Source organism: Ptychodera flava, chromosome 2, assembly GCF_041260155.1.
Source record: "Ptychodera flava strain L36383 chromosome 2, AS_Pfla_20210202, whole genome shotgun sequence".
NCBI classification, from domain to species: Eukaryota; Metazoa; Hemichordata; class Enteropneusta; family Ptychoderidae; genus Ptychodera; species Ptychodera flava.
The window spans coordinates 43,125,279-43,143,735 of NC_091929.1; the positions used below are offsets into that span (position 1 = coordinate 43,125,279).

The 18,457-nt window shown below is 35.1% G+C and overlaps 1 protein-coding gene across 6 annotated transcripts in view; it reads right to left on the reverse strand.

Annotated features, from left to right (window-relative positions):
• Positions 1-18,457, reverse strand: part of LOC139121522 (transcriptional enhancer factor TEF-1-like) — a 45,769-nt gene that overhangs the window by 18,008 nt on the left and 9,304 nt on the right. For all 6 annotated transcript variants that reach the window (XR_011549310.1, XR_011549308.1, XM_070686500.1 and 3 more), the window contains one exon: positions 9,859-10,082. Coding sequence is in view for 4 of the 6 variants with exons in the window: in XM_070686500.1 (XP_070542601.1) it covers positions 9,859-10,054 (196 nt within the window). In the remaining 2 variants the exon portion in view is untranslated. The remainder of the gene's footprint in view (positions 1-9,858; positions 10,083-18,457) is intronic.

Genomic DNA, 18,457 nt, shown 5'->3' on the forward strand with positions numbered 1-18,457 from the left:
AAGCTCAAAAAAATTATGCCATCGAAAATTATTATCTGTCCATTAAACGATCCTTTTATCTGTAGAAACCCATCTATCATTTGGTTTTTGTGGTGAATACGTGTTTAACAGAAATCCCCTGCAGTCATGCATTAAACCAGAAAACGAAATTCATTACGCTGAAATAATGGCAGCATCAGAAAACCAGTACCAATTAAGCTCTATTCATATGGAGAAATATAAAACTAAAACTGTTACCACTTCAATGAGCCCACCTAACTGCATGAAGATTGAACTCATACCATGCTTACAAACAATAACTGAAAATTGATTGTAATGTGAAAATTTACAATTAGGCCAAAAAAATAAGATCTATTTCTGGTCAGATTGTGTTTCATGTGAAACCTTTCTTTTATTCTGTTTCTGTAGAGGAGAGCTTGACAATGGAGAAAATGAAAAATTCAAGTCACAAGATGGTGTACTTTACACAAACTATACCTCTTTCCTCAGCATAAATACAACATATGACAGGGACCGAAGGAAAATTGCACATCATCGCTAAATTGAAAAAGAAACCATGACAAGAATTTTTTTTTTGTTTGCCTTATGCTGCTTGCTTAATTTTTTGGAAAATTTTCAACAGGTGACCTTATCTGGCAAAACATTTGCTGGTTTATACTTGCTGACATTTGAAATTTATTTTCAATCTAATGATCCTAAATAAACATTAAACCAGATAAAAGATATTTTGTTTATAATTATTGGAACAGTATTTTTTGTCTTGACATCTCTGCTTTGCAAAGCCAGAGGATTGACTTCAAGACCTGTTACCTGAGGATTAGCACAGCTGTGAAGTAAAGTAAATATTTCCAATACTGAGAGTCATAATTCTCAGGTGCACATCGCAACATCCACTGACATTTCAGTAAAATCACACGTTACCATGGCAATCAGGATGGAAAGTTGGATAAATGAGAGGAAACTGTACTAGTTGGCTTTGAAACAAATGGGTGAGCGCGTGTGGGGCAACGGAGTCACTTACACAATAAAAACCCGATATTAAAGTTCCAGATGACAAAGGAGCTGCTAGGCCATAAAATCAGGGGTGATCATTCCCTAGGAAATAGCTGCTTTTTTTATATTAAATTTCTGTCACTTGAAGTGTAAAACAGCGTAGACCAAGACATGCAATGCATAGTTGTTACATAGAGATGACCTGCTAGGCAATGATGCTATTTCATTTCACAATCTCTGAATGTTTCATGCCACAATCTCTTGAAGGTGTGTGTTTTTTCATCTGATTTATATCTGTCAGCAAATTATATACTAAATTCCACTTTCAATTCCACATAAAAAGCAATAATGGTTCTTGAATTCTTTTATCACCCTGAAGAAAAGCACTACACTAAGGTTCAAAATACATGCCTTTAATGTTTCACTATACATCAAAACATCCAATGTAACCAATCTGATTTCCAAGACATGCCAATTCTAGGACACAAACTTAGCAGACCATGTTAAAACTCATATTTTGGTTGTCTACAGCTTTAATTAGGTATAATAGAATCAAAGAATAACTATTTTTTATAATTTTTGCACAATATTTCATCTGCATTTTTGATAAAGCATGTACCATGGACTTGTTTTCTTTATTAGTCCACTAATTTGTAAATCTCAAGAATAGTTCTGGAAAATAATATCTAGGTCACACTTAAATCATAAATAAATGGTCGGTACATACAGTTCCAATAATTGCAGCACTGTTTATACTGAGGAGAAAATAGGTCATTTGTCTTGAAAATGACGAGTCATGACATGTGATCTTCCTTCATCTATCTTATTATCTAATTTAATCTCATCAATTTATTTCAATTTGATCGATCAGTTGTCTGCAATAGAACATGAAAGACAATTCATTTTATAAATATTTTGGTACCATTGAAATCCAATGACAATCTGAAGAACTTATATTATAATGGTTTCCTTTATTAGCGATTCCATGCTAAGACAATAGTGGCATAATTTATCCCTTTCACCTCAAAACCTTGGTAGGACCCTATTGTTTTCCATGGTAAAGCTGGACCTCTGCATTAGGAAAGCGGGATCAAAGAATCACAGAGGAAAGTCAAACAGAAAAAGATGGCAAGAATTATATATTATTCTTCAATGCTCTTAAAAGGCATTTTCTCACAAGGGCCTGTATTAACCTAATATCTTCTTCTGAGAATCAATTTTGTTCAGGTGAAACCCTACTTCTGCTGACAGGGGCTCATTTTCCTTCTATAAATAAAAAGATTAAAAATGATAATCTCTACATTTGTGCTCCTTTATTTGGTCATGAGTGAATATTAATACATGACCTACATATAATTTTTCAGTACCTAACTGGCTTTCCTCCAAATCAGATAACTTCCCAATTATTAAAACTACATTTCAATATCAATAATTAAAGAATGTTTTTTTTATTAGATGTGTCATATCAAATCATTACAAAATATTTTGGCCACAGAAGACAGTGTTTCTATCTTTCGATATGAATCGTACCGATGTGACATTATACATTCTGAGGTAAATTTGTACCATGATATGGACAGTTACCAATTGACATTCGTCACCGACACTTGAATATTTCTATCACATCCCTGGCAAAAACAACACCATCAACGCCACTCAGATAGTTTTCACCCTCCTACTGAAATCACTGAAGACAGAAATGATGTTCTGTAGCAGTATATCAAGGCCACATTAATCAGTATCCTATCACTTTATTATACCATGCAGTGGCAAGACGTACCTGAAGTGCGTAATTTGTGCGGATATGTAATAACATCTCCATCACTGTCATTTTAATTTGGAGTGCGCAAGTAATGAAAATCTCCATCACCCTGCAGTCTCACTCTATCAAGCTAGATGTATAACATTCAGTTACTCAACTAGCCAGTGATCCTGACAATTAATTGTCTGGCATTTTGCAGATTTGCTTGGCTTTCATCATCAACAGAAATATCTAATAATCAACTGCGCGCCATTTCTGGCCTCTCTTATTGGAACCAACACACACAAAAAGTTTATGAAATACCATACACCCGTATTTGTTTCCCAGCGCCTGACCTTGTATCGAGTGTTCATAACACACTGAATATTCAGTAGGGATAGAATAAGGAACTGGATGACATGTAAGTCAACACTACACAGGCTTGGCTCATCTACTGCACCCTTGCACAGTTTATGTGGCTCCATTAAATTTTCATACGCCTGAGAATTCAAGGGACAAATCTGTCTTATTACAGAGTTAAGCTTGCAAAATATTGCAGATAAACCTGTTGAATGCCTGGCTATTAATTCCCAGCTTGAATTAGTGCCACTGAACCTGTTGAATCAGGTGTTATTAATTCATGGGCTGCTTTTCTGATTTCTTCCTATATGGCTGCAGGGCCTTGCCTGATTTGCTACATTTTGTCTGCTTGATACTCAACATATTTGCATAACAATAAAAGCATACCCTTGAAATATACACAATTTGCATAACAAAAGAGGTATATAAGAAGCCAGTTAGATAATTTGTCATTTGGAAGTGAATGATTACCTGCATGTACTTCAAACAACAACAGAAATGGAAATCTTAGCATGGTACAGAGATCAACTTATGATCATAAAAACCATTAGCTGGGGTTGTAATGTACCTTTAAATTATCTAGCTAATAACATGTTGATTATTGCATTTTCTCAGTGGAAGGGATTCTGGATGATTCAAATCATAATGTTATTTTTTGGGGGGTGGGAGCTTATATTGCATATAAAATATTGCCTTTTATGACAATTTAGAATTTATGTTCAAATTTCAGTGCCCTAACAAATTGATAGTATGGTCATAAATAATGGTTACACATTTATGGTTTCAGGTAGAGGTATATTATAAGTAACATTTGGTAGATACTTAAACATAATTGACATTTGGATATTATACAATTGTATTATGTTAACAGACTTTGACAAAGATTATTGAGTTAAAAATACAATCCTTATTAAAGTACATTACTGTAGGTAAATTAAATAGCAGCAAAATCCAAATGTAACTAATTAAATTTAAAGCTTAAAATTTTCTAAGAACGACAAGACCTCTGAGCATACAAGCAAACAAATGCAATTGTATTAAAAGTCAATTTGGAACATATGCTCTTTGAAATTACGTAAAATCAACAGATTATACATACGTTCCAAGTTCCAGGCAGATGTGCCTGGTTGATGTGTTTGATTGAAACAACACTTCTACACTTGTAGGATGGAGACAACTAGCATGATATAATTTGCCATGGCTATTAACACCATAATCAGACAACTCAGTCCTGCTTTAGTCTGTGACTATCGTTTTGCTAGCGGAAAGGGCATTCATAACAACATTTTCATCGCTTTAATCTCTCCATAACCCAGAATGACATGTGAAAAGTATCTAAGGTTTGTGGTATAACACCTACACAGATAGTTCAGTCATACATAAATCCTTTTAATTCTAGTTGATATCTACAACAACCAAGATATTGTAATTTAATCTCACTGACATGATAATTCATTTTTATTATTAAAAAAGCTTGAAGATTCATTTCTCATTTAAAGTGCTGACATTCATTCATTCAAATATATATTTTTTTATTCATTCATGCAATTTTTATTTATTTACTTGTATTTGATTCTATTGTTTATTTCTTTATCATTAATATTTAAATGATTTGGGGTTACAACTTCAGGGTCGACATAGTATCAAAAACATTGGTTAATAGAAATATTGCATATAATCAACAGTTTTTAAATAAAAAGCTTCTATAGCCTTAATTTTTTTATATACTATTATAAGATTTCAGACTACCGAGGGTCATCACGTGTTATTTTGATTACTTGGGGGTATGTACCAGCATTTTAGTGCAATTGTAACAGAAAACTACCCGTAAATTTGAATGCAAATAACTTCTTGGATTACATTGGCAAATTTTGCAGCAATATGTCTTACCGCTGTCAACTGTTATAACTTCAAATTGAGCTATGACCTCACGATAAGCACAAACAGATGAGATTTGTAGTGTCATGGTATATTCAAAAGCAGGTTACCCAGAATCCAATGAAGGCAACATATGGCTTAAACCATAACATCATAAATTCAGGTTTCTTGGAAAGTACGTGTACGCAACACGTTCACTTTATTTTGGTCTACGTTATCCTGTAACACTTAGTAGCAATATGTCAATACTGACACACCAATAATGCATGTACTCAGAGTTCGCTGAAAATTCACAACTTATTTCAACAGGCTTTTGGAGTGAAAAGGATGAAGGTCCAGGGATGTTGTCTGGCAAATATGTGACAATCTTCTGCACAACACTGCATGCACTCAGGCAGTTTAGACACTACACTGATTTTCAAGAAATTGCAAGGCAGTGTAACAGTTTTCCAGAGCTTTTAAGAAAACTTTCCTGTGGGTACAAACTCTGTATACAATATTGACTTGGTGGTGTTTTTCTTTCTGTCTGTCATCCCCATTTCCTAGTGCAGTGGTCCATTTTTGACAAAACAAACAATAACATTGGGACAAATCATTGTGATGAAAGGTTTGACGCATTTAACTGTGGAGGGACTGTTTGACATTTTTACCACAGTTAATACATTATGACAATCACGTTTATCAATGCATTCTTTTTCTTTCAAAATACATAACAAAATTTATAAGGCAATATGAATATTATGACTGGCAGTAACTACAGAAAACCATCAACAACAAACGTATGCATACACAGTCATCTTGAGGGTGACTCATAACAGAAATTAATTGAGCTGCATGGAAGCGATGGTCGCAATTAATATTTTATAAGAAGCATGCGAGATGAGAACATTGATTGAAAAGTTTTTCAGTCATCGTGTCTCATGGTAGAAAGTCCCATGAGGTCTAATATGGTTTTCATGTAGTTTTTTGGGTACAATTTCAGCTAAAAATGTATAATGTGCTGTTCTCATTTACGGCCCGCATTGTTAATATTAACAACACTCCCTTTATTTCCGCACATCTCAATTGATTTTTATTGTCTAAATAAAGCCACAGAAGTGCCATGAGAGAAATAGCTATAATGGATTGTATCGGAAACCAGTGAAAAATTAATTGTCACTTTTGGTTTAATTATTAATCTTCAATGTTCACTACAACTCCTATCCCATTTGACAGAATAAACTGTCAAACCGATTGGTTAAAACAGACTGGCTCGACAGAAGAGCAACAGGAATGCATTTTTAAATTCTTCAAAGGATGAAAAGAAAGACCAGATGTTTATTTGGGTGAAGATGCTGTGTTTTGATAAGAGTTTATGTCAGCATAGTGTGTGCATATGTATCTGTGTGACAGGGTTTGATTTACTTTGAATCGGCTGTCAATCGGATCTGTCTGTACCAGCTACAGATGCATGTGTATTTATGTGTCTCAGTGTGTGGTACTAAAACTCACAATCTGGAAACAATGAGAGGGTGCAGGGGACTTAAGTCTGCCTGTTTGAAGAGTGAGTACATTTAGCACTGCCATGCAATCCCTGAACAAAGGCTGGACATTAATGGCGTGAGCACTGGTGAAAAGATTGACAGAGAAATATGATCCCAGAGGTTACAATGTCACAGAGCCAGAGTACATTTTCTGCATAACTGTGAGATACCTGTCCTCTTCAATGGTTGACTTGCCGGCACAGCATAGTCTCTGCTATTCCAAGAATGTGTTATTTTGGCTTTTATCTCAGAATTCCTCACACATTTCTCGCATAGTATTCAAACTATCACGTTATACTCTGTGAGGCCCTGTCTGCCTGTCAAAGGTTATCCCTCTATTTAAGTCATATTTATAAGACATATCGCATGTGCACAAACCCTCAAATGATGCTTGCAAGTTGATTTAAATATTTTATTCTAGAGACTTTCTCACTTCAATTGAGGTAATATGTGAGAAAACACTGAAATAAGCTGCAGCTTTTTTCTTATTACAAAGAGGCACTGCCTACTTTGCATTTGAAAGCCTTTCAATATTTGTGATTTTGTTCTTATTGAAATGCAAATGCCTAACACAAAATATTCCGGAACAATATCACTCATCAAATCATTGTTTGAAACCTCACACTGTGTGGCTTCACTTTGGCATTCGTCTAAAGGAACATATACATAACCCTGCAATTCTTACAGTAATGAAAGTTTGGCGTCAAACTCTGTCGCTGCGAAACCTCTGTAAAATGATACGCCTTTTTTTTCTGAGAACGGTGCCCCAAGATAATCAAAGCAAGTCATTTACTAACATTCCATGGAGGCAGTCACTCATCCTTGAACACTGCCGGGACTGACCCTGGCTGGCTCTCTCACAATATAAACCATTCAAACTGAGCGAGTCCAATTTCACATGACCCCCACCAAACTTTAATTTCATAACTGTAACAGGTGTGCCTGGACAGAAAACAAGAACCAGCTGTTGATGGAACTCTCAAGGGATTAATCACCTCAAAACTGTACTCTCTGATACACAGCGGTGACAAAAACAGATCTCTGACTGTTGGCACTTCAAATGACCCAACATTTATCAACATATGGAAGAGAGTAAAACAAACATGGATTGTGGCTTGTTCATGTGTTGGAAGTTGCTGAATGACTTGGTGGAAAGTGTTTGTTTTGGTTTTCACTTATGACTGATTTCTTGCAAATGGGGATATAAAGCCCCCAAAAAATAATAGATTTGTTTCTGGCCATTGACATGTGGCAAAACTGATGCGGCGACGCGATTTTTTTCAATTTTTTTTATTTTGGGTGAAATTTGATACATTTTTTACTTTTTTCCATAGGGGCAAATGAAAAACAGGAAAAAAGAGTTGACACACACACTTTGAAGTGATGCGGGCGGTGACCAGAAACAAATCAATTCTTTTTTTGGCCTAACAATAAGTCAGCAATACAATGGTCAGAAATGAAAACTCTTAGGCTTGAAATCATGACGACTGAAACATTGAAATTGTGATAAGAGCTTGGAAATCATGACGACAAAAAAATTGATGCATATGGCTGGTAAGTTTACCACATAATTCTTGCTACCCAGCATTATTTCCCTTTGTCAGATGTCATGCAAAGTCTACTTTATCCCTTTCAACCACAATGGTTTGGCCCAAATCTATAGTTATCAACAATGAGAGTGGACCTGCTTACAGGGAAAAGGGGGTGGACAGGTTATGTTGGCATACTGGTCATGGAAAACCAGCCATGATCCTGTCAAGGTCCTTGGTGTTTGGGAGATAAAATCATGGGACATCAATTCAACAAGGGGTATAGACAACAGAATCCATTTTATTGCACCTATTCTTGGTAACATGTCATTACAAATATCAGTATCACCATTGAATCAGATGAGAACAGTGTAACCTTGATACTGAAACAAGACAGGCACAAGACATCCAAGTTACACCTTTGATATCTGATGTTAGCAATGATACAAAATTTTCCATCATTATTGCTACCACTGTGCAGCATTGATTACAGACGTTACAAACAATAAGTATCTGACATAAGATTCTACAGGACAATCAAAATGCATTTATGGATACTTAGGCCAAAAAAATAATAGGTTTGTTTCTGGTCATTGACATGTGGCAAAAATGATGCGGCGACGGATTATTTTTTTCAATTTTATTTTAATTTTTGGTGGAATTTGATACATTTTTCTCTTTTTTCCATAGGGGCAAATGAAAAACAGGAAAAAAAGAGTTGACACGCACACTTTGAAATGATGCGCGCGATGACCAGAAACAAATCAATTTTTTTTAATTTGAGATTTATAATGTCTTATTCTAATGCAAGTTAAACACCCAATTTTCAGCTGGGGAAGGACGTCTGCTTTATGTATAAATTTTCACTTTTGTAATTGCTAGCACTGTAGCAGGTGAATGCATTTAACATATTTTGTTATCTTTTGTATGATGATGAATAAAACAATTGGTGTTATTGGAATTATCATTATTATGAGTCAATATAAATAGTAATTTGCATCACAGAATGTCCTGTCACCGATAATTATGACTGAACATAATAACTGAAAACAAATTGCATTAACAATGCAGGGGCACATAACAATTTGAATTTCACAAAATATCGTGACTCTGACAGCTGAAAGATGAACTGCAAGATAATCTGTTAGATTTACATCACATATAAACTTTACTAAGCACAGTGCAGGCTGCAACAGGCTATAGCTTGCCACCACCACAAGAAATAGCTTTACCCACACCTGGTAGCTTGTATCATCAACAGGTGTAGATCACAAACCAGCTGCAACACTTTTAATATCCAGCTGTAATTTTTTGTGATATTTTCGTCAGTTTTACTCTGTAATACAGATACACTTTCTTATTCTCCCTACGGTGTGTTTAACCCTTTCACCACCAGTTCCCTGTATACAGGTCCAACTTTACTATAGAAAACAATGGATTTGGGACAAACCATGGGGGTGAAAGGGTTGAAGAGCCAAAACACTGGTCAATGGTGTAAGATACGCAATGTCAATATGGACAAATGAATTCTGGTTCTGAGCAAAATTCAAGTTGTCAACGATAACATAGGACATTCACACTAAATCAACGACTTGAATACTAGGCATTTTCAAATGATTTTTTGGAGTAAAACCAGCAAACCATATTTCACGTGTAACATAAAATTTAGCGAACATATATCAAAAGTTACCGCTGAGGCTTTAAGTTGCCAGGACTACAGGTACAGCATAATAACATTACCTCATATGATCAACAGTATCTTCAACACTTGTATATCACAAAACATAACAACTTTCCTGCACCAAGGTACCCAAGAAACCATAAAATGACTTACCATACATTTTGCCTTCATCTGAAAGGATGATTTTCCGCCTTCCGCATGGTGGATATATTGCTAGTGCTTCTTGAAAACTCTGTTCTATATCTGGACTCCACACACCTTCTGCATCGTTGGACAGATCATCGCTATCTCCGGCTGCTGAATTGTGATTTTCAGAGTTCTCATTGGAAGAGTTCCAATTCTGTGACATGGTGCTATGATCATGTACTTAAGTAACCCTGTGTGACAAAAACCCATAAGAAACAAATATTAGAGCCGCTTAGCTGGGGATTTTTTTATTCCTTAAAATTTCAAATCACGTAGTACTGTTCCAGTGATAAGTGGTTCCGCCATTCAGTTCCCATACCAGGAAAAGTGTTGGCTTACCCACAGCTAATTATAAGATATAATACCATTGGTTTAAGGGTTTACATATTCTTTTAACAAATTCAAAGAGTGGTCCTAACAATGAAAGTCTGACACAGACGACCAATCAAAGCCAACCTTACAAGAGCACTGTGGGTGGCCCAAAATAAGGAAGGACAATTCAGACAAAATATGGTAAAAGTTACAGTTGTTATTTCAAAAGTGGGGCAAGGGATATACCTCATGCAGGTTTAGGGGCATATATATATATATATATATATATATATATATATATATATATATATATATATATATATATATATATATATATATATATATATATATATATATATATATATATATGAATCAAGAGTCATGTGAGCTCATGCAACACTCTACTGCTCACTAACTGCACCCAGCAAATCCATGGTGTAAATTTTCAGTTTAAAATATATTATTCATCTTCAAGGACCTCAAGTCATTTTGTTCAGAATATCAGAATATCTACTTTGGCTTTGTCAATTAAATAGCTGGATTTAGACAAGGCATATTATAATCTTCGTTAATTGCAATTATTTTTGGAAACTAATTATCTGATGCCATGTAATTGGCATGTCCTGTACAAGTACCACCTGTAGTGAAGTAAATAATGAAAGAACATTGAAAGACAATTTTGAAATGTATCAGTGTCTCGCTGGATAGATAGAATCTATCTATCTATCTATCTCTTTATCTATCTATCTATCTATCTAGCATATGTTTTGTTTTAAACTAGCCAAACATTTGATACACTCTGAACACAGTTTGAACCTCACATAACCTATTAAAGCTGGTTAATTTACAAAAGCTGACCTAATAAATGCTATTATGTGGATATTACTACATCAGGACAGCTTTACTGGTTCACATGAGACTCTGTGACAAGTTATGAGGTTTTGCTGCATCCTCTTACAGTAACGTTACCATGAAGCATGCTGAGAAAATTTCATTTTAACCCTACAAATGCCATGCATTCCTCCATGCTGATGACATCTCTACTTTCACTGGTGACCTGTCAAAACCTACGCAAGACCATGCTTTGAACAAATATCTTCAGCTGTGTATTCTCACGTTTTTCACGACGAGACCTTGAAAGAAATTTCCAAACTTCCTATTAAACTTTCTAACTCAGCTTTAGGAAACTCTAAACCATTCTCTTTGATCAGGAATAAATCCGGGGTTACTGTGCAAAGTTTGGGAATAGATAAACACAATTTACCAATCATGTCTGAAATTCAAAATGGCTGCTATACCCTGTAATAACTCTATTGGGAAAAAATTAAATTTTCGATTGACAACAAAATCATTCCTTCCAATGGCATGAAAATTAGACAACATGAACAGTAGACTTAAGAGTATTGTGTGTCTGTCCCATTTGTCCCTTGACATTTCATTTCCTTGCTGTACAAAACACAATTATCATTTTTCTCCTTGCCCGCTTTATATTTTATTTGTTTTACAAATATTTTTTTAAAAATTATTATTATTATTACCATACTATATCCACTATACGAGTAGTGTGATATAGTGTGACGATAAAGTAGTGTGATAAAGCTATTAATCTGAAATGTTTGCTGGATACCACTGATTCAGAGTAACACGTGTATCAAAGTTGACTGACCTATGATACCATACCATGAGTCATATTTACTATCTGTATTCCTTCCATTGTTACAAACCCAGTCATTGTACTGTCACAGTGTGCAATTACAATTACACTGTAACTTATGAGGATATTTTTAGATTCAGATTCAGAAAACTTCATCTCCTCTGGAGAAATTTACATCACTTTTATTACAGAAACCATGAATGTTTTTCTTCTTCTAAGTTTAGTATGGGTGTAATACCGAGTATTAGCCTTGCCATCACACTCTATTGTGTACACTATGCAATGTGTTATTGTTGACACTTAGACTAGTCCGCACTAGAATCTGGTTGTCAACAATAACATTGGATGGTTGTGCTGACAAATAGAATTCTAGGCATTTTCAATCTTGGCGGTAGAACAAGATAATGAAATAAAGAAATATAGGTAGAAGGAACTTAGGTCGTGTAGCTATAAAGATGAGATTTGATATGCATATCCTTTATCTTGATCTGACAGTTCTAAAATGTAACCTATCCTGGTTTTATGGGATAATTAATAAGTGTGAAAAGTGAAGTATACATGTAAATGTGTGCAAACTGCTATGTGTGCCTATCATATTTGGTAGTTAAGGTAGACAGCGCCTGCGGTATAGATATTGGGACTCAAATTTTTACAACTCTTTTCTGATCTACCACTTGTAAAGGCTCATTTTAAAGCTCTTGGAGTGAGAATAATTTTTACTGTCTTTGTTTTTCAAAAATTGAAAATTTAACTTTTCCCTGTAGAGGTAACAGGGATGGCGGCCATTTTGAACTTCAAATATCAGTATTTGTCAGGTACTTGTTGCTCTCGTGCTAGACTTTGCATGGTGACCCCGGATTTTTTTCTTGATATGATAAGATTAAGGTTGAAAGTTTCATTGAAGATAGTTTGAGTGAAAGTTTAAGTCTTTCACTTTTGAGGGCTGTACCACCTTAACCAAAGTTCAACACTTCCTGACATACTCTCAAGCCATCACCTCGGGTCTTCATGGAGAAAGTCATTAAATATGCAAAAGAGCAATGTCACTGCTGGCAGTGATTTCTAATCAAGTTGCTTACAGCACTGGCAAATCACAAACAGCACTGATGAGGACAGGACATATACAAAGGCATAGAGGAAATGTGTCATCTAAATGCGACCAGCCAGTTTGTATTGTTTTGAAGTACACATGCAAGAGATAAGTCTTTGAAATCTCTTTATAGCAGTTGACCAATGCCTGTGATTGATCTCACCTGGATACATTTATTATGTAAATTTCTAGTCAGCTACACATGCAAGAGATAAGTCTTTGAAATCTCTTTATAGCAGTTGACCAATGCCTGTGATTGATCTCACCTGGATACATTTATTATGTAAATTTCTAGTCAGCCACACAGCACCACTTTATCACTATGGATAGAAAAGTATGAACACACTCCTTTTGTCCATGCTTATTGTAATGTTTTTTATAGACACAAAATACTCTTCAATATACTTCCTACAAAGTTTGAGGAGAAATATGTGATCAACAGCAGCTTGTCCAAAGAGGAGAGCTTTCCTGAAATGGATTCAATAATATGTACTGTTCTGAATTTATGTGGGAAAGATCTTAAAATGACTGTCATTTGTACGGCAGGGTGTTTTCTTTCCAACGATTCACGGCATGATTTTCAAATTGGTCAAATTAGGCAACTAAATCAAATTCCATGGCAACAAGACAAATGCTATCTATGGAGATAATTGATATGGCAAAACTCACTGTGAGCCTAGACTATTAGTGATAATTTGGATCAGGAACTGTCACTAACAAGAAAAATAATAATCATATGATAATTTTTTGTGTCATTTCTCAGGGGATCAACAAAGCCAAAATCTAACCTTTTCAAATAAATAATACAACTAATCTTTGTAAATATATGATCAAAATTTGATAGAGTTTACAAAAATATTTACTTGTTTACTATGTGCTTGGTTATTTAAATCTTCAATGAAACATTTCACGGAACATTAAAATGTACTTGTTAATATTCAAAGCCTCTTTACAAGAATATAACTGTATTGTTTATTGTATTAAATATGGAGAAATGTAGTGCATATGTACTATAACTGTCCAAATCTTTGCTGTGTATGCTACATTATGAAGTCAAAAAAGGCTTTAGTGTTTTGCACACATACGTACATGCCATATAATACAGTCAGACTGGTTGTAAATGAATTGGGTTAATTGCTCAAGCAGCTTCCTTCTTCAACTACTACTATTAGTTATGATCTAACCTGCCTAGACCTTTTTCTGACAAAGGTCGTAGTCAGTTGTCTTGTTGACTTACATAGTGCAATGGTTTGCATATCGAAGAATTGTAATTTAAACCATACTTCATGTAGATATGGCTTGGTACACTGGGTATCTGACACAATGTCAATAACAGCATAGCACACAAACAATTTAATAACTTGTGACACAACATCAACACTGTTTATACAAAACATTTCCTGTAGACTGCCCATTGAAGTGCATCATTCTGAAAGGCTGCTGAATCAAAGCACAAGCATGGGTCAGTTTATATTGTTTACGAACACAAAAGAAACATGAAACAGATAGAGTGACATCCTCTAGATTAATTAGGCTATTTGTTCCGGGGTGATTAACATGCAGAAGGAGCTGGCACTGTATGTAAGAATGCTTCCTGACCATTTCAATACATATACTGGCTTCTTGTATCCATACCGTTTTCCCTCAATGAGTAACAGTCCTGGTCTCTATCTGACCATCTTCAGCCCCTTTTTTGCTTTGAAGAAATGAAACTTTGCTCAGCATAAAAAGGTATCAGACCATATAATATCATTGTGAGAGGGTGAGATTTGGAAAATCCAGGAGCCAGCACATCTTCAGGTATCAGTTTTTGCCGATAAAAATCACATGGTGTCACACCTGTACAGTTTCAGTATAATTAGACATGGACTTCTTACAGTAAACAGAGTATAACTTGTACACCTTACTGTCAGATGCCACACCTGCATATGGAGATAGATACAACCACTGTTTTCATAAAACCTGACATCACTTTTTCCTAGCATACTGTAGGCTCCTTGCGGTTGACATTGTTTCCATAGATCGCACTGCTTTACAAGGTTTCAATATATTTCAAAAGTCTCAGTATCTGTTACCTTTGACATATTTTGTTTTCAGAATTTTTGTTGAGAGTTTTATTGCTGGTATATTTTCCCAGTGTGAGGCTAAGGGGTACAGAAACATCCAATATTTGGCTTGAGAACAGTGGCTATTATATGCACACTTATATATATATATATATATATATATATATATATATATATATATATATATATATATATATATATATATATATATATATATATATATATACAGTTAGTGAGCAGTAGAGTGTTGCATGAGATCACATGACTCTTGATTCTAATTATATATATATATATATATATATTATATATATATATATATATATATATATATATATATATATATATATATATATATATATATATATATATATATATATATATATATATATATATATATATTATTTAGGTGAATTGTTAATTTTGTAAGTATGGAAAGAGATTCAGCCGCTATCATATGAGTTGATGCCCCTGATGGATATAGAGGGCTGTACTGATTATCCGTGTATTGGGTATTTCTACATATCACATGCAATACGGAAAAAGAATCTGTCCATCATAGATACATCAAAAAACATTCATATTGTAGTATAAGGGCTTTTAATGTCAACTGCTTGCATTCCTGGCACTCCTGCTACTGATATTAAAATTTGATAAATGCAAAAAAAAACGTGATAACTAGAATTTGCAGATAATTGACTTCACATCAATACAATGATTGATAGCATCTGATGACTTTTTACTAATCATATTTATGGCATCAACAAATGTATTCATATTTAATAACGCATAAAATACAAACACACAAGACAGTATATCATTTAACTTTGATGGTGTATTGTGAAGGAAAGCTGCAATAACATGTCCTCATATCGTTTTTTAATGATTAACAATTTTTCTGTTTGCGGTTATCTGACATTTCTGGGTGATTTATGCTATCATTCTATTAGTGATAATGCAATTCAAGATGTTTCCTTTGAGGCAATAACAAAGTGGTACTAACTTGCACTTGAAAAGATTTTACGCCTCAATGAAAAAGATGCAATACAATATGGACAACGGTCAAATGGCAGTGACCGCAAATGGCAAATTTCACACTATAAAGATAAACGTACCTTGCTTGTGTCTTTCAGAATAGGAATTGGACTGCAAAGGGGTTATTTCGGTCGATGTGTGAAAACTTGACTAAAATTTTCAATGGTACAAGTTCCTCATGATGTAATAAAACGAAAGAAAAGGCGACTAGCACATTGGTATAACTTGTGTGTTGCAGGTATAAAATGAAATAAAAATACAGTAAACTGCATCACAAACACTACAGATAGGACGACCATACAACAGTATGGAGCTTACTAAGTTGTTCTTGTAACCTTTCAAATGGACACTTTTGTGGACCGGTGCAATTTACGAATAATGTAAGGAGATTGGAAGAACCTAAGGAAGTTGATACTGTCCTACATGAACAAACAATAGCGATAATTAGTTGCTTTTTGTTTTCAAGAACTATAAAGACATTTCGAGTGGCTTCCCTAAGCAAACACAATATTCCATGAAATCACACAATAATTACCCTTTGTATATAGTGACACATTTATCACATGGTAACAGCTGGCTGAATGTCCAATTTTAACTAGCAATATTGGGACTACATTATTATTTAATTAAAAATGTTGGAAACTAAACCTACAGACAGGAAATTCCACAGAACAAACTGCTGCAAAGACAGGCTGTTATTAACAATCACTTACAGAAGAAACATGTTCAAAGACGTCTTTGAGACCTCAATGATTACGGAAAAGAAAGTTGGTGTGATTTGATGGTTTTGTTAAAAACAAAACACCTTATTTGTTACTCAATGTGGATGTTTTGTGGTAAATAGACATAAATCTTGACACTAAGAGAAACAACAATTTGATTGATGGCAACTGCTGGCGTTCAATGATTCATACTCATTATGCTACACCACTGATACATGTGGACTAACTCACTACGCTTATAGTGATAAATGTTTGAGAATACATCAAAAATTGTTCAAATATATATTTTAAAACCGAAGCCTTCTTATCATCTGATATCCATTAATTGGCTGGCATCCTCTCTTACTGGTCCTTAGATTAATATTCACTTTACTGATATGTGGTATCTGACACTGTACTGATCTCCTTGCCTTGACATTCACATCCCGTACTGCACTGATATCCTAGCCTTGACTGCTATCCCATACTGCACTGATAACCCAGCTCTGCCTGCTAAACAATACTGCACTGATATCCTAGCCTTGACTGCTATCCCATACTGCACTGATAACCCAGCTCTGCCTGCTAAACAATACTGCACTGCTATCCCATAGTGCACTGATATCCTAACTCTGATTGCTATCCTATACTGCAATGATATCCTAGCTCTGGCCGCTATCCTATACTGCACTGATATCCTACCTCAGATTGCTATCCCATAATGCACTGATATCCTAACTATGATTGCTATCCTATACTGCACTGATATCCTAGCTCTGGCCGCTATCCTATAGTGCACTGATATCCTACCTCAGATTGCTATCCCATACTGCACTGATATCCTAGCTCTGATTGCTAAACAATACTGCAATGATATCCTAGCTCTGATTGCTATCCTATACTGCACTGATATCCTAACTCTGATTGCTATCCTATACTGCAATGATATCCTAGCTCTGATTGCTATCCTATACTGCACTGATATCCTACCTCAGATTGCTATCCCATACTGCACTGATATCCTAGCTCTGATTGCTAAACAATACTGCACTGATATCCTAGCTCTGGTCGCTATCCTATACTGCACTGATATCCTACCTCTGATTGCTATCCTATACTGCACTGATATCCTACCTCTGATTGCTATCCCATACTGCACTGATATCCTACCTCTGATTGCTATCCCATAGTGCACTGATATTCTACCTCTGATTGCTATCCCATACTGCACTGATATCCTAGCTCTGATTGCTATCCCATACTACACTGATATCCTAGCTCTGATTGCTATCCCATACTGCACTGATATCCTACCTCTGATTGCTATCCCATAGTGCACTGATATTCTACCTCTGATTGCTATCCCATACTGCACTGATATCCTACCTCTGATTGCTATCCCATACTGCACTGATTTCCTACCTCTGATTGCTATCCCTACTGCACTGATATCCTACCTCTGATTGCTATCCCATAGTGCACTGATATTCTACCTCTAATTGCTATCCTATACTGCACTGATATCCTAGCTCTGATTGCTATCCCATACTGCACTGATATCCTACCTCAGATTGCTATCCCATAATGCACTGATATCCTAACTATGATTGCTATCCTATACTGCACTGATATCCTAGCTCTGGCCGCTATCCCATACTGCACTGATATCCTAGCTCTGATTGCTATACCATAGTGCACTGATATCCTAACT